The sequence below is a fragment of the Plecotus auritus genome, assembly GCF_963455305.1.
Source record: "Plecotus auritus genome assembly, chromosome: 2".
NCBI lineage: Eukaryota > Metazoa > Chordata > Mammalia > Chiroptera > Vespertilionidae > Plecotus > Plecotus auritus.
Genome location: NC_137771.1, coordinates 21,285,157 through 21,308,168, shown reverse-complemented (window position 1 = coordinate 21,308,168; position 23,012 = coordinate 21,285,157). Strand labels below are relative to the sequence as shown.

The 23,012-nt window shown below is 57.8% G+C and overlaps 2 protein-coding genes across 9 annotated transcripts; one reads left to right on the top strand and one right to left on the bottom strand.

Moving 5' to 3' along the window:
* Nucleotides 1-832: 832 nt before the first annotated feature.
* TMEM54 (transmembrane protein 54) lies at nt 833-5,709 on the top strand (the record flags this gene model as incomplete). Of its 2 annotated transcripts, XM_080655926.1 has the most annotated exons (6): nt 833-1,103; nt 2,340-2,533; nt 4,448-4,507; nt 4,650-4,838; nt 4,977-5,111; nt 5,473-5,709. In XM_080655926.1, the coding sequence occupies 6 exons, from the start codon at nt 1,088-1,090 to the stop codon at nt 5,545-5,547; spliced, it is 669 nt and encodes a 222-aa protein (XP_080512052.1). In that variant the 3' UTR covers nt 5,548-5,709. The 2 variants fall into 2 exon arrangements, with proteins under 2 accessions (XP_080512052.1, XP_080512051.1); XM_080655925.1 differs by lacking the exon at nt 833-1,103 and having other exon boundaries at nt 2,312-2,533.
* On the bottom strand, nt 5,701-14,277 carry HPCA (hippocalcin). Of its 7 annotated transcripts, none has more exons than XR_013959919.1 (6): nt 13,629-13,734; nt 12,554-12,694; nt 10,887-11,285; nt 6,741-6,846; nt 6,159-6,625; nt 5,701-6,025 (listed from the first exon to the last, which is right to left on the bottom strand). XR_013959919.1 is itself a non-coding variant. In XM_080655929.1 (6 exons), the coding sequence occupies exons 4-6, from the start codon at nt 11,262-11,264 to the stop codon at nt 6,528-6,530; spliced, it is 582 nt and encodes a 193-aa protein (XP_080512055.1). In that variant the 5' UTR covers nt 11,265-11,285; nt 12,554-12,646; nt 13,629-13,728; nt 14,053-14,277; the 3' UTR covers nt 5,701-6,527. The 7 variants fall into 7 exon arrangements, 4 of the variants coding, with proteins under 4 accessions (XP_080512055.1, XP_080512053.1, XP_080512054.1 ...); XR_013959920.1 differs by having other exon boundaries at nt 12,554-12,646; nt 13,629-13,722; XM_080655929.1 differs by adding an exon at nt 14,053-14,277 and having other exon boundaries at nt 5,701-6,625; nt 12,554-12,646; nt 13,629-13,728.
* Nucleotides 14,278-23,012: the final 8,735 nt, after the last annotated feature.

Genomic DNA, 23,012 nt, shown 5'->3' with positions numbered 1-23,012 from the left:
GTTTGACCATTTACAATACAGATGAGTCCTGCCCAATCGCCCAGGAGGAGGCCGGCCACAGGGACATCAGCATTCAGGTGCCAGCCAATGGCTTGGGAACTGTCCCCATCTCTCTCCTACCTCACACGCTTTTCTTCCCACCTGCACCTGTCCTGCATTGTCCCCCTTCAGACAGCGCCTGACAGGGAAGCACTCTGCCTGACGGTGGTGGCCTGCGGATGTCACAGGGGCTTCCAGGCCCGGCCAGAGGGCCCCACTCCCTCCTGTGGTGTTACTGTGCTCCCTTAACTCTCCAGAGGCCCTGGGTGGCTGACCCGGGCGTCCAACACACAGGGCACGCAGTGGGCCCTGGTACAGCTGTGCACCAGGCCCGCCCCCACTTCAGTGATGCCCATTTTACAGATGGAAACAAGCTCAGAGAGAGGGAGCGGGAGAGGGTGGGTCGTGTGCATATTCGCTGGGTTGTTGTGATCAAGGTGAAGGCTGGGAATCCTCTTCTTCCTAGAGCGTGGGGAGCGCAGCAGGGGGTGGCGGAAGGCACTGCCTGGGGGACAGGGTCTGTCCTTAGGGTGACCTCAGGCAATTGCTTTCTCTTCTGTTCCTGGCCTGTTTACCTTTGTCTACAGGGATAATAATTTCTGCCCCCTAAGCTCGTGGTGAGATAAAATAAGAAAATGCTTTGAAAACTCTCTGGAGACCCTTTACAAAGTGTAGACTTGGCAGGAGCACATAGTAGGGACTTCACCAATCCTGGCTATAGTTTACTGAGTTCAGTGTGCCAGGCGGGCGGGGGGGGGTGGGGCCAGCGCTGTGATTCAGCCGGGCGGGCCAGGAAGGGCGGCCCAGCCGGTCTGACCGGCCCGGATGCAAGCCGGCCGCCGGGGCCCTCCCGGGGCAGGGCCGCCCGGGGGGTGACGGGAAGGGAGGCCGGCGGTGCCGGCGAGCCCGGGCTCCCGGCGGGAAGTGGGCGCGGCGCGGATGCGGGCGCGCGGCGGCCGCCGACCAGGATGGGAGCGGAGCCCCCAGGCCGCCCGCAGCCTCTGGAGCCCCGCTGAGCCGGCCGCGGGGACCCCGCGCGGGAGCCGAGATGTGCCTGCGCCTTGGTGAGCCGAGAGGGTGCGCCCCGGGAGGCCCGAACCCACCCAAGGCTGCGGCAGGGGCGGAGCACTGTTCGGGGAGCCGGGACCCGGAGCCCAGGCCGCCTTCTCTGCAGGGCACTCAGCTCGGCCTGAGTTGTGCCAGCGGTGATGTGGAGGGATGCTGGTATCTTGTCCGTGCCCCTCCGGCCTCTCCCCCACTTTCCTCTCTTGCGGAGGTGGGACCCCCCTCCTCCCAGGCCGAGGAAGAAACGCTGGAGAGAGCAGCCCCCACCTCGCCCAGAAGGAAGACAGAGGAGGAAATCCGGGCCCAGGGAGCTCTGAGCCAGAGGCGGCCTGCCTTCCGCTTCCTCGCCTTGCCAAGCGTTCCCACTTCCATGCCCTGGGCTCCCCACCCCGGCTGGGAGGGAAGGACCGTTGGCAAACAGGATCCAGAGAGGAGTGGGGTGGATGTGTCCCCTCCCCTCACGCCCTGGGCTCGGCATCAGGCACACCTGGGAGTCCAAGAGACCTTGTGAGCCTCAGTTTCCTCAGCTGTAAAATGGGGTGGTAGCCCCTCCTCCTTAGGACCACGATGACGATAAAGTAGCTCTAAGAGTAAAGTGCTTACCAGGATGCCAACCACACGCTAAGTGCGCCAAGAATGGTGACTTAGAGACAAAGAAGCCAGGGCCTGCCCTCAGACTCTCTGCCCAGTGCTCCAGGCATAGCCCGCGGTGGAGGCACGGTGCCTCCAGTTTGACGGAAGCCTTGGGCCTGGGCTGCTGCTATTGTTTATGAGCCCTCCCGGCGTAGGCCCAGTGCAGGGCCGGCTCAGAGCCAGTGATATCTGGGTTGCCAGGTGGGTGGGTGGGTGGATGCAGCGAGGTGGGTCGGGGCCCTGGGACAAAGCTGCTGTGCCCCTTCCTGTTTGACTAGCAGTTAATCTACACGACACCATTCCAGTTCCACATGCCTGTCCAGCCTGTCACCTGCCCTCTGACTCTCCTACATCTGATCCAGCTCCAGCTCCAGAGGGGCCTGCAGGCTCTGGGTTCTCAGAACAGCCAGACCAAACCCTCCCCGTTTTGCACAGGAGTAATCTGGGCCTCAGAAAGAGGGGCTGGTGGCGGGTCACAGAGTGTCTGTGACTGGATGGCCCCATCCCCCCCTAATTCCTGGGAACTACCTGTTGGCACAGGGTCCCCAAGAACGTGGCAGGATGAGCCCCACCCATGGCCCTGACACAGCTGTCCCCCACAGGTGGCCTGAGTGTGGGTGACTTCCGGAAGGTGCTGATGAAGACGGGGCTGGTGCTGGTGGTGCTGGGCCACGTGAGCTTCATCGCAGCGGCCTTGCTCCATGGCACTGTGCTGCGTTACGTGGTCGCCCCCCACGATGCCGTGGCTCTGCAGTACTGCGTGGTCAACATCCTCTCGGTCATTTCTGCCATCCTGGTATGCCCAGGCTGGGAGGGGGGCTGGCGGGGCTGGAGGGGGCCTGAAAGGTTTCGATGAGTCTCCACCCAGAGCCTGGGGTGGGCAAGCATAGAGCCCAAGCACTACCCCTGCTCTACAACTTACCAACGACACAGCCACTCGGCCTCTCTTAACCTCCGCGTCCTCGTCTGTAACGTGGGGTCTAATAGTGTCCACCACAGAGGGTCCTCAGGAGCACTGAACGAGATCATCCACATGAAGTGCTGGCACAGAGTCTGACACATGCTCAGCCTCACTACTGTGAGCTGGGGTGATTGTTATCATGGGAAATAGGCAAGACGCCATTGGACGAAGGAAGGAGCATCCGCTCAGCTTGAGGGGGTTCAGGAGGGCTCACCGAGGTAGAAGCCCCTGAGCTGGGTACTGATGGATGAGTAGGAATTCCAAGATAGGGTGCAATTACCATCACCCAGGTGTGTGGCCAACAGGTAGTAGAGGAAGCTGGGATAGCATTCCAAGCACAGAGAATGGCAGATGCAAAGGTATGGGGGTGGGAGTCGCTCAGATCTGTTCTGGAGACACTGAAAACCCATGTATCAGAAGCTTAGCATGAGGCCTGGTCTACGCTAAGCACTGGATAAATGGTAGCCACGGTTATGCCTGGATGTCAGGACCTGTTTGATGAATACATGAATGAAGGAGCCCGGTATTCTCAAGTGCATCAAGTTCTTTCCCACCTGGGAACAGAGGTGGCCACGTCCACACATCAGCGTCAGGCCCTTCCCTGCCACCTCCTGGCTAAGGGACTTACTTCTCCCTGTCAGCCTGTTCCCTCCCCTGCATGATGAAGCTCAGCCAGCCCATGTGTGCAGTGTCCTTTGGAGTTACTATTACTGTCGTGTTTTCCTCTCACCAGCCTGGATAGAAGGCAAGGAAGGCCGTGAGCTCAGGGTTATGGGCTCCAAGGATGGACCATTTCCGCTTCACCCTCATTTCCTCATTTAATTCTCACTGTTCTCAGCAACATGGGGCCATTATTATCCCGACAGGGGGAAACCGAGACTCAGGGACTCACCCACCCTCCTGCTGAAGCAAAGAGGCCAAGCTGGATTTGACACAATGTGTCTGACACCAAAGCCAGTGTCTTTTCCATAAGCTCATCCTGCAGAGCAGGACTTAGCCCAGAGACGTTGAGGCACCTACTCATGGCTGCACAGTGAATTAAAGACGTTGCTGGACTCCCGTTATGCCTCCTATGGGTGCAGCCCATGCCTGATACAGTGAGGGAGCTCAGGAAGGAAGCCTGGCTGAATGGAGCCCCAAAGATCCAGGGGGCAGCTGGTGGGTTAAACAGCCAACTGCTGGGGCTGAGAGGGTGCTGTGTGGACAGCGTCATGAGCAGGCTGTGTGTGGGTGTCCACATCCAGGGCAATGAGGAAGAGACTTGGCAGGGCGGGGCTGAGATGCTGCTGGGACTGAGGCCAGGTCACTGAGAGCTTGAGATAATGTACTCCTAAGATTTTGAATTCTCCATAAAGTGCCCCGATTTGTTTATTTTGTTTTTAGTTCCTTGACAGTCGAGCTACTTAGTTTCTTCCAAAATCTCTTCCACTCCAGGGAGGCAAGTCATACATATCCTGGTACATGCCCCTGCGGCCCTGGGATACACAGGTCCCTGTCTGAGATACACACCTATGGGCAGTGGGGAGCCATGGAAGGTTGTAGGCAGGAAGTGATTGTGCTTTAGAAACATCACTTGGGGGCAGCGCCTCCATGCAGATCAAAGTAATGAGGCTAAGGCTAAGCAGGGGAAGGAGGCGGCTCGGAGGGCTCCAGCTGTCATTGGTGGGATCCTAACCTGAAGGTGGCCCTGACCTCACTGCCCACTCTCCTCCAGCAGGAGGGTCAGGGCTGACTTGAGTCTCCCCACAGGTCATCACCTCGGGCATCGCAGCCATCGTGTTGTCACGCTACCTCCCCAGCATCCCCCTGGTATGTGGCACCTCCTGGAATGGGGCTTAGGGGAAGGAAGGGCCTGGCCTGCTTGGAGGGGGTGAGCTGATCCCATGGGGGCCAGAACTGCCCATGTGGGGTGGAGCCTGATATCCATTGACCAGTGGTCTCTCCTATCCAGCGCTGGGCAGTATTTAGTTCGAGTGTGGCCTGTGCCCTTCTCTCTCTGACCTGTGCTCTCGGACTCTTGGCCTCGATCGCTGTGACCTTTGCCACCCAGGGCCGGGCACTGCTGGCCGCCTGCACTTTTGAGAGCCCCGAACTACTGGCCCTGGCACCTGACTGTCCCTTTGACCCCACACGCATTTATGTGAGTGCTTAGGCCTGGGATGGGGTGGGGAGTGGGGGAGGGGGGTCATCCAAGTGCTCATCAGAGGTGGGAAGGGTTCTTGGAGCCTCGCCCACCCACCCCCAACGCGTGGCCATCTCTGCCCCCGTGTCCCTGCAGAGCTCCAGTCTATGCCTCTGGGGTATCTCACTTGTGTTCTGCGTGGCAGAGAGTGTGTTTGCTGTGCGATGCGCTCAGCTCGCCCACCAGCTGCTGGAACTGAGGCCCTGGTGGGGGAAAAGCAGCCACCACATGGTAAGGCCTGCCATCCCCTCCACAGCCTTGACTCCCCTCATTTTCTGGGAGCCCCGCTGGGCAGCCCCCATCCCTCTGCATGGGGTTCCCACTTGAGAACTGCAGCAATGTGTTCTCCCCAGGACCAAAGGGAGATCTCCCAGCTAAGTCACACAGCTGGCTCCTGGTTCACCCAAGGCCCAGGACTTGGGGGGGGGGGGTCATCTGGGCTCGAACTGGGGGCATTCCAAGGGTGTGGCCTGGCTCTTGCTGTGGGGGGATGCAGTGATGCCACTCTGCTTCAGGGAGCCTCGTTTCCCCAGGGGCCTGGAGGAGACCCAGACCCAGATCCACAGCCTGGCAGCCTGTCGTGTCTCCACAGATGCAGGAGAGCCCGGAGCCTGTGGAGGGCCATGACCTGATGGGCTGCCCCAGCTCTGCCCCGCTGACCCTCTGACAGCTGCTGCCTCACCCACACCCATGAGCTCGCGGTCCTGCAACCATGTCTGCACGGTGACCAGGCCAGGATTCCTGGAGCTGGCCCATGGGGGCTCAGTGGCCATTCCCGGACCTGGGTGGGGATTGTAAACCGCTCCCCAGCCACCCAGACTCTGCACTGAAGAGACTTTATTCTGAAGTTATTAAAAAGAACAGAGACGCTCGGCGGGAGGCATGCAGCAGGGGAGCGGCTCGGCCAGGGCCTGTGCTTTCCCACGCAGGATGCGGGGGAGGGGGCGAGGGGGCGGTTAGGTGTGTCTGCCCATGTGTCTGTGGGCCTGTGTTCATCCACGTGCTGAAAGGTGGGCGGGGGGTTCATGGGGCTCACAACTGCAATTGGGAGGTTTTCCTTTTGCAGCATGGCCTCCAGCCAACAAAAGCTGCAGCAGGAAGGGAAGGATGGCTCAAGGAAGCTTTTTCCTTATCCCTCCACGCCACTGCCCCCGCCCCCCAATCCTTCTCTCCCCTCCAAATAAAAAGTCTGGCTCCTCACCTGGGCTCGGTTTCCACCGCTCTCCACCCAGGCTGAGACCTACGGGAGGGGGGGAGGGGGAACGGGGGAGGGGGAACTGCCCGGTGATTGGGGGAGGGAAGTCTGGCCTCGGAGCTGTGCGTGTAGGTTAGGAGGGAGGATGGTTGAAATTCTAAGATCTAGACAGGGGAAGGCTGGCTCAGAGGGGAGGACCACGCCAGAGCCTGTCTCCCTATCACTGCCGAAGGGAGATGTGGCCTCTTGGATTGGGGGGGTGCTAACCGCTTGCTTGGGCCTTGGGAGGACTGCAGGGTTCCCTTTTCCATAGGCTCCCCCCAGAGTGCAGACCCTGGGGATGGGAGGGGGAGGCCCAGTCTGACCCCCAGCCTGGAGAGACACAAGGGAGGGGAAGCTGAGAGCCGGGAGCGGCCGGTGAAGGCGGGGAGGAGGGGAACCTGGCTCCTCGCTCAGAACTGGGAGGCGCTGCTGGGGTCGCACTGCAGCAGACGCACGATGGACGGGTCGCTTTTGGCTCCGCGGATGAACTCCTCCAGGGACAGCTTGCCTGCAGCAAGAGGGAACAGTGTCGGGGGGAAGGCGGCCCCCAAGCGCGGGGAGGCAGAGAGAGCAGAGCAGAGCCGCGGGAGGGGGAGGAAGTGGCGCCCGCCCCTGCCCCTCACCGTCGTTATTCGTGTCCATTTGGCGGAAGATTTTCTCAGTCCTCTTCTCCGGGGTCGACTCGTCCTCCGGCATCTTCATCACCGACGAAACCATCTTGTAAATGGCCTGGGGGTCGGGAGGGGAAGGCGGGAAGTGAGAGGAGGCTGCCTGAGCACCCCCCACCCAACCTTCAGAAACGCCCCCAGGTCCACTGACGAGTGGAGAGGGGGTCACGGAGGCGTGGGGAACCGGGACATTCGGGAAGGAGTGTCTGGGAAGGTTTCCCAGGAGAGGGTCTATAGGCCTGGGCCCTGACCACGTTCCCGTGGAGCGCTGGGTGGGAGAGGATTGCTGGCAGGGATATGCATATCCCAAGACCACAGCGGGGAGCTCCGAGTGGGCGCCCGAAATTTGGGGGTAGCTGAATGCAGGGGGTGAGTAGAGATGTTGGAAGACATCGGACTGAAGGTTCCCAGGTAAGTAAGGTTTTAGCGCTGTTTCTCGGAAACTCTGGGCGGCCGGCGCTGGGCAGCGGACAGAAGGAATTGGGCTGTGGCGGTGGCATGGGGCTGCGGTACCACTGTGGCCGGCAGGGGGCGCTGGGCCGCCCTGAGGGCTGGAAGGCCGGAGGCTGCAGGGCCCGGAGGGGGCGGGGAATATTATGCAAATAAACGCAAATGAGCATCTGCCGGGGGCGGGGACCACCTGGACTCTGCCGACCCTAGGCAGTAGTCGCCCACGTGCAGGAACTCCGAGGCACACCAAGGAGGGTTTTTGCGCTAAAAGTACACAGAGCACGTGGGGCTTGGCCAGTGGGGTAGGCTCAAGGAGCGGTCGGACCTATCGTCTCAATCTTCCAGCTTTTTGCTACTGAAACCACCTCCAAGAAACCTGCTTCCCTTCGCCCATACCACAAATGTACCCTGCCTCAGATCCGGCTTTAGCCTCCACACTGGTCTCTTCCAGCCTCATTTCCTTGGGTCTGTCCCCCCCACGCTGCCTCCAAGAGCTCTTTCTAAACACAGATCTCCCCCACCACATCCCCAGCCCAGCGGGCCGCCCCCTCTTTCCAGTCATCCACAGGCCTCCCTCCAGACCTGCCTTGCACTCAGCTCCTTCTGGATGCTGCCCCACGCTTCTTCTGCTGCCTCCCACTCCTTGTGGCTCAGCTTACATGGCGCTTGCTTAGGGAGTCCTCTGATCCATGCAAGTCAGGGCCCATATGCCCGCACGGAGCCTCCTGGGCTTTTCCTTTGGGGACACCTCAGGGGACGCCTTTATTGGATTGTTCCTAGTCCCCAACATACAAATAAGGACCATGGACATCTAGCTAGCGCCCATATCCCCAGAGCTTAGCACAATGCCCGGCACCTGGCAGGAACTTCCCTTTTGAAAGCCATGGCACCTCCCACTGCCTCTGTACCAAGTCCAAGCCATTTGGCCCTTGGCATTCAGAGTTTTTACAGTCTGGTCCCTCTGACCCTTCCACTATCAGGCCTCCACTGGTAGGTGATTCTGCCACAACTAAACACCCTGCACCTTTCAGGTTTCCCAGCATTTTCAGCCTCTGCCTGGACAATAATACTAGCTTCCATTTATGTGTCAGGTACTTTGTCCCTATTTTCCAGATAAGAAATAAAGGCTCAGAAAGGGAATTAATGGCAGAGACCAGATTAGAACCCACTTCCTCTTAGTTGCTGGAGAGATGCTTGTGGGGTGGTGATGATCAGCGGGGGCTTTGACGTAAGGTGGACCTGGAGTGGCATCCTGTTTCCACTAATCACTTGCTATGTAGCCTTAGACAAGTACTTAACCTCTGTGAGCCTCAGTTTCCTCATCTGTAAAATGGGGTAATCATATCTCCCTGGTGCGGACTGTCTAACGGATTAAATGAGATCATGTGTACAGAACAGTGACTGGCTAGAGTAAGTAGTCAGTAAACAGCAGCTTGTATACTCATTGTTACTCATCTACCACATCCTCAGTTCTTCCCTGACCTTCCGTCCCCTGAGTTCCCAGATGCCACATTTACAGCCCTGTCACCAAGCTGGCCAGTGTGGCCTGCCCACAGAGTGGGAGCCCCAAGCAGCCTGGATGCAGTTTCTTCCGTTCTAGTGTGCTCGCCTCCTGACCACAGGACAGGGTCCTGAGAAGGACTTAGTGAACGCCCCCTGGTGACGACTCTCCTCCTGGGCCTCCTAATTAATTGTCTGGAATTGCTGCTCACTCCTTGTTTCCCTGGAGCTGACTTGTAATTAATCAGGCACTGGGGCTTGCCTAGCTCTGTCTGCACTGGCCTCTGGGGCTGACTGATGGGCTGTAGTGAGGGAAACCAGGGCCCAGACAGCAGAGGCCAGCCGGGCCGTCCCGAGGATGCCCAGGGAATGGGACTGGCTGGTGCCTCCAGCAGGGCTGAGATTTACCAGTATATACCAGTGCAACCACACTAAGTGGTAAAACATGAACACCCCTCCACATTGGTTGGTATCCAGCTGCTGCCCAATCCCTCAGTAATCCTCCACCACTCTGGCTACCTCAACCTTTCCACCAGAACCCCCAGAACTCCCCGCTATCCATCAACTAGAGACTTAATGCCTGGCCCACGGAAATCATTGACAAACGTAAAGGCTTTCCCCTCTTGATAGGCAAAGGGAGGCACCACATCCCAAGGCAGTCCATTCTACTCTAGCCGGAGAGAGCAGACCCAGGCCCTTAGTGACAGAGACGCCATGAGTGACAGAGTCCAGCAGGGCCTAGGTAAGCTGGAAGTGGGAAGCAGCCGGTAGAGCTGAGGGACGGAAAGAAAGAGGCCGAAGGAATGGGAGCAAGAGCTTGAGCAACGCTGTGCAGCAGGATTGCTCAGGGCACGCTCCAAGGATGCTGAAAAGGCCATTCTGGCTGGAGCAGAGAATGTGCAGAGGAGAGAATCATAACGTTTACCAAGTACCAACTGTATGCTGGGCCTTCTGCCAGAGTCCTAACCCACTTTATACCTATAGTAGCCTTGAGAGTTAACATCCTCACTTTACAGGTGAAGAAACAGAAGCTTAGTACAAGGAACTGGATAGGTAAAAATAGAACCGGAGCCTTAATGGTCTTTAGTGCTGGACTGAGGGGATGGACACTCTGAAAGCTTTTTGAGATAAAGCTAACATGTCACATTTAATTTGTATTAAAATGGTATTCTTATCAGGTCCTAAATTCTCCCTGTAAGATCAGAATCACCATCCCTATTTTTCAGGTGAGCAATCTAAGAGTTGAGTCCAACTCCAGAATTGGAAGCCAGACCCTTTTCAAGAGGTAGCTGAGTGGTAGCCAGCTTGAGCTTGACCCCTCCTTATATGCTGTGTGACCTTGGACAAGTCACTTCACCTCTCTGAGCCTCATGAGGCTGTTGTAAAGATGCACAGAGCTTATGGCTATATGCATGAGGCTATTAGAGAGCCCTGAATTAATTAGTTGGATTGTGGCTGGGTATCCAGATGGAATGCAGACTGTGAATCCAGGTGGCCCACTCACTGGCTGTGTGGCCTCGAGCAAATGTCTTGACCTCTCTGAGCATCTGTTTTCTCTTGAGTAGATGAGAATCGATTAAACATAACTGGCCTGTACTCTGCAGGAATGTCAAATCTTGAAAGACAAAGAAAGGCTGAGGAACTGTTACAGACTAATGGGGACTAAAGAGACATGAAAACAAAATGCAATGTGTGATCCTAGGTCAGGGCAAAAAAGAGTATTATGAAGACATTTGGCAACATTGGAACATGGTCTGTAAGTTAGATAACAGCATTGTTTTTATGTTAAATGCTCTGACTTTGATGATCATATTTGGGTTATGTAAGAGAATGTCCCTGTTCTTAGGGACTATATCCCGATGTATTTGGGGGTAAAGGGTCCTGTTCAGAACAACAAAACATTACACACATGTGCACACACATAATGATAAAGCAATAGTGGTCAATATTAATTGGTGAATCTGGCTAAAGGGTTTATGGGAGTTTACTAAACTTTTCTTTAAATTAGAACATATTTCCTAATTAAAGAGTTTTTTAAATGGGCTGTAAGAATAGTACCTGCTACCTCCTACCCACAGGGCTGTCAAGAGGATAAAAAGGGATGGGGGTGTAAGCTGTTGGGCTCTGCACCTGGCATTCCAAGGGGCCCACCTGCACAATCTCGAGCATCTCCTCGCGGCTGATGTAGCCGTTGCCGTCCAGGTCATACATGCTGAAGGCCCACATGAGCTTCTGCTCCAGGCGGCCACGCGAGGTCACACTCAGCGCGATGATGAACTCCCGGAAGTCAATGGTGCCATCGCTGTTGGTGTCGAAGGTGCGGAAGACGTGCTCGGCGAACTTGGAGGCGTCCCCGTAAGGGAAGAAGTTGGCGTAGATCTTCTTGAATTCGTCCACGTTGAGGATGCCGGTGGGGCAGTCCTTGAGGAAGCCCTTGTACCACTCCTGCAGCTCCAGCTCCGAGAACTCCGTGTTCTCCCGCAGGTCTTGCAGCATCTCTGGCCGAAGCTTGCTGTTCTGCTTGCCCATGGCCACTGAGCTGAGTCCTCCCTAGGTCCCCCAGAGAGTCAAGGAATGGAGAGGGGACATCAGGCCCTCCTGGTCCCTTGACACCACTCCAGGAGGCCCCCAAACACCAGGCACGCAGCCTCTCCTTTGACTCAGTGAGAGAGAGGAGCTGGCCCAGGTCACACAGCCTGCACCCAGGCATCCCGCCTCTGTGACAGGCTCCACACCATTTCCCCAGACCTCCCCCTTCCCCAGGGAACAGGCCTGGAGACAGGAAGGGAAGGGGGCTTACATTTACTAAGGCCCTGCTCAGGACCAGCCACTGGGCCTTCACAGATATACACCACTTCACCCTCCCAACGCGAAGCCTGGGGATTAGTCCCATTTTACAGATGAGAAGACAGGATCAAGGAAGTGAGGTGACCTGGTTCAAGTGACACAGCCATGGAGTCACAAGACTGACTCCCAGCGTTTCCCAGGGGGTGCAGAGCGGCCTTCTAGACCTCCTCCCTCCTCCCCACTGCCCCCTCATTGTCTCACATATGCCTGATTACCACGAGATACACCTGCAGCCCACCCGCTGGCCTGTTCTCCCACACACTTGTGCCCAACAAGGGGTGGCATAAGATAGATGTTGGCGTGGGTTCTAGAGCCAGACCACCTGGGTTTAAATCCCAGCTCTGCCTCTTACCAGCAATGGGACCTTGGACAATTTCCTTAAACTCTCTCTGCCTCATCTGGTAAAGTGGGGATAGTAGTATCTACCTCATTAGGGTTGTGGAATGAAATTAGTTAATACATGGGAAGCATTTAGAATGTCTGCACACAAAAGTGCTAGATACGTGTTAAATAGATAAAAATGATTTCCATGTACTAGATGTCACAAGACTCGTGCGCAATACACAAATGAATGCATACTGACATATGATACACAGCTCACCAAATCCATATGCTGGGTCCCATGCCACATACCAGCCCACACCCACCCATGGGTCACCGTGCCTCCACACACAACATTCCCCCTGCTCTACAACTCACATGGGATGACACAGGGCACCACGCATGCACAACTCCCATACCTGACCCATCACAACATGCCAGCCCACGATCCCACATGTCATCACAAGCAACTCCCATGCCGACACCTCTCATGTGGCCAGCTGCACATGGGACCCGCAGGCTCCCTTGCCGTCTTTCTTTTCGCGGGGTGCTGCCGGGTCCCAGGAAGGGGAGCTGCAGCCCTTCTCAGACTGACGATGGGTCCCTACTCCAGGGAGACCTGCAGCCAGCCAACCCTCCCCAGCACTCACCTTGCGTGTAGTCCAGAAAGGTCCCCTCCGTGCAGGAGCTTAGAGTGTGGAGGGCTGAGGGGACAGCAACGGAGAGGAGACAGCCAGGCAGTTCTGGGCAAAGATGCGGGGTACGTGCAGGTGAATCTCCCCAGCTTAGGGCTGTGAGACAAGGCGAGGGGGTTCCTTGTGTGTGACTTTGCACGAAGCCCTGTTCACATGTGGGTGAGCATGTGTTGTGAGTGCATGTGCGCCTGTATGCATGTGTGTCCCTGGTTTCTGTGCTGCATGTGTCTCCCCATGTGTTTCAATCCATATCTGTGCATGTGCATGTGACTAGGTATGCACCCGTCACAGTGTGAGGGAGATGTGCCTGTGTGGCCATTTGGGGAACCTGTGTGTGCCCTCAGCAGTGTCTCATATGCATGTTTCTGTAAGTTGGCCACCCTCCCTCCTAAACCAGCCTCTTCTGCCCCGAGCTGAGGACCCACAGAACAAGTGTGTGGGAGGGGACTGAGGAAATGCCTGCGGCTGGGGTGGCCGAGGGTGTCCCCTAGTCCCTTCCTCAAGGTCCAAGGAACTGGGTCATCAGGGTGGGGGCAGAGAGATGCACTGGGCAGGAGCGATCTTCCAGTGCCCCTTCTTCCCTGCCACCCTCAGAGCTGCCCCTCCCGCTTGGAAGACGTGGAAATGACGGTGGTAGAAGATTCTGTTGTCTCCCTAAGACCCCCAGTCCCCAAAATGAGAAGGACCCACAGCTCGACCTGAGGAACCTGTCTGGGGACCCTCCCTGGACCTCTCCGCAGCTCTCGCCCTGAGCCCCCGCCTCAATCCTCGCAGCGCCGGGCGAGCGGCCCCTCCTGGAGAGGGCGCTCTGAGGCGGCCGAAGCCAGACTCCTCCGCGCTGGCCACTCTGAGGTCAGGACCCTGGAGAGCTCCGCGCGTTTTCCCCCGGGAGCCCCCACGCCCCGCGCACCGGAGGGAGGATTCCGGGAGGCGCGGGAGCGGCGGGGTGGGAGCCCTGGACGTGGCCCCCTCCCTCCGGCATGCCCCCTCCCCGCATCCCCCAGCCCAGACCGGAGCGGCCCCCACTCACCCAGCGACGCGGAGACACCGACTGCGCAGGGAAGGCGGCGCTGCTGCGGCGCGCGGCGACAGAGGCGGCCGGAGGGGCGGGCGGGGGGCGGGAGGAGGGACTGCAAGGGAGACGCCCCGCAGCGTTTGCCCGAGCCCTCCCCTGGGGTGGGGGTCCCGGCTTCTCCCTTTCCCCTCCAGCCCTGGGGGTTAGGGACTAGCCTCCACCCCCTCCCCTACCCCGGAGAGGGAAGGGGACGCCCTCACTTCCCCGCCCCCCTCATGAGGGAGCACCCGCCAGGGGAGGAGGACCGAGGTCCCATCTCTTTAGCATCTCGATTCAGGTAGCCTGACTGGGGTGGCCAGAGGTCAGTGCCCAGACATCTCTTTCCTAAGCCCAAGAACCCCCACTACCCCCCTTCACTGCCATTCTCCCCCACCCCTACCTGGGCGCGGAGCCGCACGTCGAATCCGGATCTTAGTGGTGCGCTAATTGCCCTGCTGCCCCCGCGCCTCAACTCCGGGACTGAGCTGAGGGTTCTTCCGGGAGGGGGCAGTGCCCACTCCTCCAGGCCTTGAGGTCTTGGGCGGGCAGGCACGCCCGCTACCCCACCTCCGCCTTAGAGAACAGAGTGCACCCCCATATCCTGCCTGACACTCCAGATCTCCTCAGAATTAATCCCACCTTCCAATATTGATCTAACGTGCTCCTCCCACTCACATCCCCCATCAAGGAAACCCCCTGCCTCCCTCCCAGCCTCCGCCTGTGAGGACTGGGGACCATCTATCTCCAGCCTGGGGGCTTCTGAGGTGCGTAGGCCCAGCCTCAGCAACAATCCCTATATCCTGAGCTCGAATTTTGTCCTTTTTCTGTCTCTAAGAGGTGGTCCTTAGTATCCCCACTTCACAGATGAGGAAACTGAGGTTCGAATGGGTTGAATGATTTTTCCAATGTCTGACAGTAGTGAGTGGAAGGCTTGGAGTTGAATCCATGTGCCCTCAAGCACTCATCGCACATACTTATCAAGCACTAATTCTGGGCCCAGCACTGTTCTAGGCAGTGGTGTTACAGATGTAGACAGTAAAAAATGGACACAATAGCCCGGCCAGTGTGGCTCAGTGATTGAGCGTCAACCTATGAACCAGGAGGTCATGGTTTGATTCCTAGTCAGGGCACATACATGCCTAGGTTGTGGGCTCGATCCCCAAGTGTGGGGCGTGCAGGAGGCAGCAGATCAATGATTCTCTCTCATGGTTGATGTTTCTATCTCTCTCTCCCTCTCCCTTACTCTCTAAAATCAATAAAGACATATTTAAAAAAAACAATGGACACAATATACAAGTCAAGCCTATAGTGTGTTAGACACGTGTTTTGGGAAAAGTGGAGGTCGGCGTGCAGAGGTTGGGATGCTGGCAGTGCTTCGGACCATGCCGAGGACTTTAGGTTTTATTCCAGATGAGATGGGAGACTCGGGGCTTTGAGCAGTGAGAGGGTCTGGCTTCCAGGTCAAGCCTACGCAGGCCTCCTGTCAAGAACAGACTTTGAGGATTGGCAGCCACGGTGGGAGCAAGGGGCCAACTCAGGCTAAACGATGAGCAGGGTGGCACGGAAGGGGCTGGTTTCCGGGGGAACTTGGCAGGGGGGCCCACTGCATCTGTCTTCTGACTGGACAACTCCTCCCAATTCTGTGGCCGCTGCCTGGGCCCTCCTGGCTCCCGGGCTCAGACCAAAGCCCCACCTCCAGGTTCCCAGGCCACGCTGCTCAGGCGGTCAGTCTCTAAGCCAGGAGCCAGGCTGTGGAAGACCGGGAGGGCAGCTGGGCCCTCGGAACACCAGTTCCTCTGTGTGCCTTGGCACTGGTGTTGGGACCCCCTGGTGGAGGCGTGAGAGACGCCAGACATGTGTGGGTGGTTCCCAGCTGCCTCCTGCATGAGGACCTGGGGGTGGGGAGAGACTTGCTGCTCAGCCCCCACCTCAGGCCCTTTGAGTGACAGGCTCTCTCCCCTCTCCCCACTAGGCCAGGAGGGCCTGCTGTCTGGGCAGGAAGAGGGGCCTGCCCTGCGGTCACTGCTGCAGGCCCTCTTCCCCACCCCTCCTTCCTCTCCCACCTGCCTGAAGCCAGAATCTCCCCTTCCGCTCTAGGTCCTCTCCCATCCCGTGGTCTCAGTTTACCCTCACGTGGGCTGCTCAGCCACTCCCTGCTCCCTCCACTTCCCTGCCCCAGCCTCACCTCCTCCAGGCGGCTCCTCAGCTCAGCTCCTCTCCTCTGCTGGGCTCCTAGGCTCGGCCCCTCTGAGCCCACTTCTCCCAGTCCCGCTGTCTTCCTGCTCTGTGAAGCTGACTGATGCCCTGCCCTCAGGACCTGTCTGCATCCTGCCTCCCCAGTGGGGCTTCTGAAGGCAGGACCGTGGCTTTCCCTCACCCTGCGTACCCCACCTCCCTTTGACTTTCCCTGCACCTCAAGTGAGTAGGTGGACCTGGAGGTAGAGTTTGGGCCCTGGTAGGCTCTGCTGGGTAATTCCCATCAGCCACTTCTCCCTGCTAAGAAGCTCTGGGAGGCCTCTGTGAGCAAAGGGGGAAGGCTTGGGGTTCCCCCGCTGCTGCACACCAAGCCCTTGGCCCAAGACCTCGTGCCCTGAGATATAGCCCAGAAAGGGGGGCAGAGGGGCAGTTGTCAGAGGCCTGGGTATCTTCCCCTTTCTGAGCAGAAAGGTTAGGCAGGTCACCTGGGTGCCTGGCATTTCCCAAGACCAGAGCACTGACAAGGCAGGCCTCACGCACTGCCTCACCGGCCCTCGGGCCTGGAATTCTGGACATGAGCACACACAGATGAGGCCCCAGTGGCCCTGGAACCCTGCCAGCGTGCCTTCTATGGGGGTGGGGGTGGGGGTGTCCTTGCTGATGACACTCAGCCCCTCGCACCCCAGGCTGAGGCATCCAGGAGGGAGAAGAGGCCCGTCTTAGGGTAGATGTAGAGGGTGAAGCAGTGGGCGTGGCCATGGGAGACAGACGTGAGGGCAAGTCCCAGCATCTGACCAGTGAGGAGCTGAGCAGTCAAAAGACAAATGCAGAGTGGCTACCCTGCCCTAGCACTGAAAGAGGATCAGACCAGCTCCCAGGATGCCAGAGAGAGAAGCAGTGGGGCGTGAGCGGAGCGGGGACCAGGTAGCTCTGAGCACCCACTGTATGCGGAGTGCTTTGCATGTGTCACCTCGTTTGATCGGCACTAATCCTGAAGAGTCACTAATATTACTGCCATTTTACAGATGTGGAGACTGAGGCTTCAGAGAAGTGAAGTCTCCTGTCTGAGGTAATACAGCAAGAAAGTGACGGTGTCAGCATTTGAACTCAGTTCTGTCTGACTCAGGAGCTCAGCACCCCCTCCCGCCCCCGAAGCCTCGCAGTGAGGTAGGCAGAGGTAGTCCCTTCTCACCCCCCTCAGAGGCCCAGCCCCCACCCTCCCTCTTTGGTTCCAAATGGTTTGGAAAATCCTGATGGGAGCAGATGGTGGGGACAGATGGAGGGAAAAGCATCTCGGGGCTGAATTACAAAAACAAACATTGATAAAGTGATTAAAACCTCAAGCCACCCTTTTCCAAAGGGCCCTGCCTACCCCAGCCTGGCACACAGTGGACCCTGAGATGGGGACCTGGGGATCTCTGGATGCCCAGCATCTTAGCCCAACTGATCCCAGCTTCTGCCCGCCCCTCTCACCGCTGGGGACACCCCCGGACCAGAGCCCAGGTGGCAGCACTGCCGGGAGCACAGCCTGAGCCTGGCTGTGCCCAAGGAGGCTGGGCCAGGAGGAACAGAGGGGGCGGGTGGGGTGTTGGGAAAGTCCTGGGAGCGCGGACCACCTGAAGTCAGGGGTGAGAGGGCGTTGTGGGGGAGCTGGGGTCCCTTGAGTGGATCTTGCTCTGAAGATGAGGCTCAGGGAGCTGCCACGCCTGCCCCGGTCACACAGCAGCCTTGTCGCTCCCACCGAGCGAGCGAGTGGACAAACCCTGGCCCACCACCCCCCGCCGGTGCAGAGGGGCAGGCCCAGGAGGCTTCGGCTGGTTCCTTCGCCTGTAAAACGGGGAGAATGATACCAGCCCCTCCCCGGGCCGGGGTGAGGAGTAAGGGAGGGAAAACCTGAGAATTCGGGCACTGGGCCTGCACACAGTCTCCCCCCAATAAACGGGGGTTCCAAGCAGATGACGGGGAATCCCTGCTGTTGGGGGATCGGGAAGATGGTGGGAGATGGTCCCTGCACCGGGCAGCAGCTTGGACTTGAAGGTTCTGCAGCCGAGGGGTGGCTCGAGGCCCCAGGCAGAGCACTGACCCCAGGAAGGCAGTTGCTCTCAGGAGACAGAAAGGGGCTGCCTCTTGGCTGGTCCCTCGATATGAGCGCACAGACTTCACAGGCCCACCGCCCAGGCTAAGATCCTGGGGTGGCCCCTTCCTAGCTGTGCAAACGCCGCCACAAAGCCCCCTGGCCCTCGCTCCTTCTCAATAGAGCCCGCATTCCAGCTGCTTCCTGGACTGGTTCCCAGAAGCCCACAGACACCTTGGACTAAAGCAGCCAATATCCAACTCATCCCCCCAACCCAGCCTGCCCTGTCCTGGGTCCCTCTCCATCCATCAAACAAACCCGAGGCTCCACCCTATCCGGGACCGCCCCCCCCCCCATTCTTTCCCTGGCAGCCCTTTTTACTAGAGGATGTCTCTCGGGCCGCCTGCCCCCTCCCTGCCGCCTCCCCTGCCCCCGGCCTTGGTGGCTGGCCCTTTATTATCACACTGGCCTCTCACAGCTCTCCCCACCTTGAGTTTCTCTCAGCCAAGTCCCCTGCTCTGCTCAACAATCTCCCAGCGCTCCCCATTGCCTTCCAGGGCAAGTGGACAGTCGAGGCTCTCCATGCCATGTCCCAGCCCTCACCTCCCACCTCAGCCTTACCCTCCACCTTCCCTTTAGCTCCCCATCAGTCCAGCACCTCCTCAGCCAGATGACCAGCATCTCCCCTGCACCCAAAAAGGGGGCCTGGAGCCAAGCTGTGGAAAGGGGGCGCCCTCACCCCCATATCCTGCATATGGGTTTTAAACTGGATGGGGAGTGAGATGCAGGCAGCTGGGGTCATGTCCCAGCCAACCTTGCCTGCAGCCATAATCCCTCTTCCTTCTGCTGGGGAAGCAGCTCTTAGCTAGAAGGGCCTCGGGCTCAGCCACAGAGGAATAGTGATTGGCCTGAGGTGGCCCAGCCAGGCTCACCCCTTGGCCCCTCCCCAAATCAGAAGGGACCCCTGCATAGCTCTTCTGACAGACAAGCCTAGGACCCTTCACGGTCCCATTGCTGGGGAGTTCGCTCCCGACCGTCCTCCTGGTCTGTCTCTGACGGTTTGAAACTGTCCCTGGGTTCACAGCAAATGGAAGTGAACAAAGGGCGGAGGTGTGTTCATGTGGACTGTGCACACAATTCTGTCTGGGTGTGCACAGGGTGCATACAGGGCATTTGAGACTTGAGTCAAGACTTTATGCAGAGCCCTAGCCGGTTTGGCTCAGTGGATAGAGCGTCAGCCTGTGACTGAAAGGTCCCAGTTTTGATTCCGGGCAAGGGCACATGCCCGGGTTGCTGGCTCAGTTCCCAGTAGGGAACTTGCAGGAGGCAGCCGATCAATGATTCTCCTCATCATTGATGTTTCTATCTCTCTCTCCCTCTCCCTTCCTCTCTGAAATCAATTTTAAAAAGTATATTAAAAAAAAAAAAGACTTTATAAAGGAAGTTCTTCCTAAACTGGGATCTGCCTCCCAGAAGCCTCTGGCAGCCCAGCTGTGCCAGGGGGGTTGCCCACGCTGAACGCGGCACCCAGTCAGTGCCCGTGGCCCCAGGTGGCTCTCCTCCCGGCCTGCGCCTCACAAATCGGAAAAGTGGTTGGAATCCCCGGTCACCTCTGTGCTCCTGTGGTGCAGAGCTGGGCGGGGGAAACGGGCCGCAGGCCTGACCCACTGCTGGCCAGCCGGGCCCTCCCAGAGCTTCAGTTCTTCATCTGCGAAATGCCTCCTTCCAGGGCCGCTGCGAGGAGGAGGCTGCTCAGGGACCCTCCGGGCCTCGGGGTGACACTCATACAGCCTCGAGGACAGGCGTCCCCAGGGAGAGGAAGGCAACATCCCAACTCCCGGCCCTGCTGGCCCCTGCTATTATCCTCATTTTACAGAAGGGGAAACTGAGGCACAGAGCGATCAGGTTACCTGCCTGAGACTGCCTGGGGTTAGAGCCAGATCCAAGATGGGACCCGGCTCTGTTTCTTGAGCCCTTTCCAGTGGGCCCGGGGCCTCGAAGAAGCGAGGGCTTCCCAGAGGGTTCAGAGGGACCCAGAGTCCCAGAACCCGAACCCCAGAGGCCGAGGTGCCGTATCCCAGGGGCCACGTGCTCCCCATCTGTCTCTCTTGCTGGGAAGGCTGGGTCAGCTTCTCATTTCTAGCACCTTAGGTTCTCCCTGAGGATGGGGATTGCCTCCATGTTTCCATAGTAACAGTGAACAGAGGGGCCTCCTGAATCCCTGCAGAAATACTGCACTGGGACCTGCAAGTACGCATGTGCCCGGGAATCCCTGGATGGGCAGCCTTGAGTACATGCATGCATATACATGCACACTCACAACTCTACACATGTGTGCACACCCAATGCATGTGTATATACACACCCACGCCCCTTATGAACATACACACACACTCTTGCACCCACAGGCACGTGTAGGCACACGCACGATGAGCCTGCTTGCCGAGAAGTGGGTCAGGACATCACCCTGTCTGACATGCTCCACTCCCACAGCCACCCTGGTTTGCTCAGACGCAGGCAAGGTCTTGGGGAGATGAGGGACGTCCACTTTTTAATAATACCCATGGCTACATTTACAGATCCTTACTGCGTGTCCAGTACTGTGCTTTCCTTTCCACATGTAACACAATGCCACTTTAAGACAGGTGCCCCGGGAGGAAACACGCTCAGGGAGGTAGAGTGATTTATCTGAGGTCGCACAGCATGGCCAAGCCAAGATTTGAGCCCAGGACTGTTTGGCTCCTGCCCTCTCTACCAGATCCCTCAATGCCAGACCCACAAGCACTCACCTGAGACCCACAAACTCAGATGGGGAGGCCTGGTGCAGGTGGCCCGGTGCTGAGGCCTCCCAATTGGAACGCTTGGGTTCCTGAATTGGTGAGTCCGGGTCGCTCTTTGGCCTCCTACCGTTCCTGAGACTGAGGAGCGAAGGGAGGTCCAGAGGACAGCAGGGGCTTTCCTCCCACTTATTTCCTCCCTGTGAGCAGAAAAGGAACTTGGGACAGCAAAAGCCAAACCCACTGGGAATCTCCTGCTGGTGAAACCACTTGTGAGCTCCCCGCCCTTCCTGTAAAAGCAGGGATCCAGATGCCGGGGTCCTGGCTCTCCGACCTTGTGGGCCTCTTAGGCTGACCCTGGGGAAGTTGGGGGCCTGAGGCCAGAAGCTAGGCCAGCCGGCCACGCTGAGCAGGAGGGTGGGCAGGGGTATGTATTCCAGGAGGCAGCTCTCAGCAGGAGGATGCTCTAGTAGTGAAAACATGCTGCCGGAAGGTAGTGAGCTCCCTGTCACTGGAGGCGTCCCAGGCCAACAGGCCCTGGATGCTTCAGAGTTAGGAAAATTCCAAATGAACAGCAACTGAGTCCTGCATCGTTATCATCGTCGTCCTCGTTATCATAGCTACCACCGATTGGATACTCTTTGTGCCAGACACTTTAAGACACGTTACAACGGCTACCACTGGCAATAAAAATAGCAGCGCCTGTGTGTTTGGCCCCATATGTGGTTAATCTTCACTGATTACTCACAGAACCCTGTGAGCAAACACTATCGTTAGGCCCATTGACCGATAAGGAAACTGAGGCTCTGAGAGGTTCAGTGACGTGTGCACAGTGCAGCAGCAGCAAGACGCAGGCTCTGCCTGGCTGCTGAGTCTGTAGTCTGCCCCCTGGGACCAGGCTAAGGGACCGCAGGGCAGCCTCTCCCAGCTGGGTGCTCTGTCCCTGGAGCCTTTCCTGTTCTGGGCCACACTGGCTTCACTAGGACCAAGGTGGGCGCCCTCTGCTGGCCACGTCCTGGCCCTGCAAAGCCATGAGGCACCAGATCCTCCTGTACCTGGGATGTAGAGGTGGGCGGGCCCTTGAGCCTTGGACCCTGACTTCAGATGGTGGTGCCTGAGGTTACTCAGGGGCTGAGCTGAGTTTTGAGCCTAATGGCGGTCTAGTTCCCAGGCTCTGGGCATTTCATCCCTCCCTGGTGGGGAAGAGATTTACTCCAGCTGCCTTCACTTCCTGCCACACACCCCTCCACTTCTAAAACAGGACCTATGGTCCCACTGCTCTTGAGGGGTCTTGGAGACTGCGGTTTGTAGCTGAGACTGTCTCCTAGAGCAAAGCTGGGGTCCAGGGCTTGAGGCAACTTGAGACAGGGAGTCACCACTGACAGACTGTGTTAGGGAAGATTCTCAGCCTTTCCGAGCACTGGCAGGTGGGAGTCGGTGCCTTTGTAGACTCCGAAACACTGAAGAGGCTTGAGGAGGTCTCCCTCACCCAATTAGAAGGCCTTTCCTCGGCCCTCTTCCTCTCCCTCCCACACCCCTCTCTTCCCTCTCCTCCCTCTCTTCCCTCTTCCTCTTTTCTAGCCTCCATCACCTCCTCCACCTCTCTGTGGTATGGATATTATTTCTTCCTTTTCACAAGGAGGCATTTGAGACTCAGAAAGGTAGAGTAACTGGCCCAGTGGCACCCAGCCAGCTGTTTCTGACTTAGAATCCAGACTTTGGATAGTCTACCCCTGGCCTGTTCCTTCTTCATCTTCCCTCTTCTCACTCACTGCATCTCATCTATCAGCTCCTCCTGCAAAAAGTGTCCCAAAGCCTTCATCGACTTCTCTCCCTGTCCTTTGCTACCACCCAGGACAAGGCCTATCGTTTATTTTATTTTATTTTAATTATTTTTGAGAGAGAGAGAGAGAGAGAGAGAAACACTGACTTCGTTGTCCTGCCTATTCATGCATTCATTAGTTGATTCTTGTATGTGCCCTGACCAGGGATGGAACCTGCAGCCTTGACTATGGGATGATTCTCTGACCAACTGAGCTACTCGGCCAGGGCAAGACCCATCCAGGTGACCCTAGCAGTCCCCAGCCTCCCCACAGGTCACCTGGCCCTGCAGTCCAGTCTACATGCTGGAGCCGGCACAGTGAGCCTTTTATTTTCTGTAAATCAGATCACATCACATCTCTATTTGAAGCTCCCCATCACAAGTGGAGTTAATCTAAACTCTCTTTCCCAGCCCTCCCCACCCCAGGCCCTCCACTGCTCCTCAGCCACATCTCTGTCCTCCTCACTCAGGAACCCCCGTCTCACTGACCA

Excerpts from the sequence above, each read along its gene's own strand:
- HPCA (XM_080655929.1), bottom strand. The coding sequence starts at position 11,264 with ATGGGCAAGCAGAACAGCAAGCTTCGGCCAGAGATGCTGCAAGACCTG. Across the intron at positions 6,847-10,886 it reads AGATGCTCGAGATTGTGCAG|GCCATTTACAAGATGGTTTC; the intron begins GTGGGCCCCTTG and ends CCCGACCCCCAG. Across the intron at positions 6,626-6,740 it reads AATGGACACGAATAACGACG|GCAAGCTGTCCCTGGAGGAG; the intron begins GTGAGGGGCAGG and ends CTCTTGCTGCAG.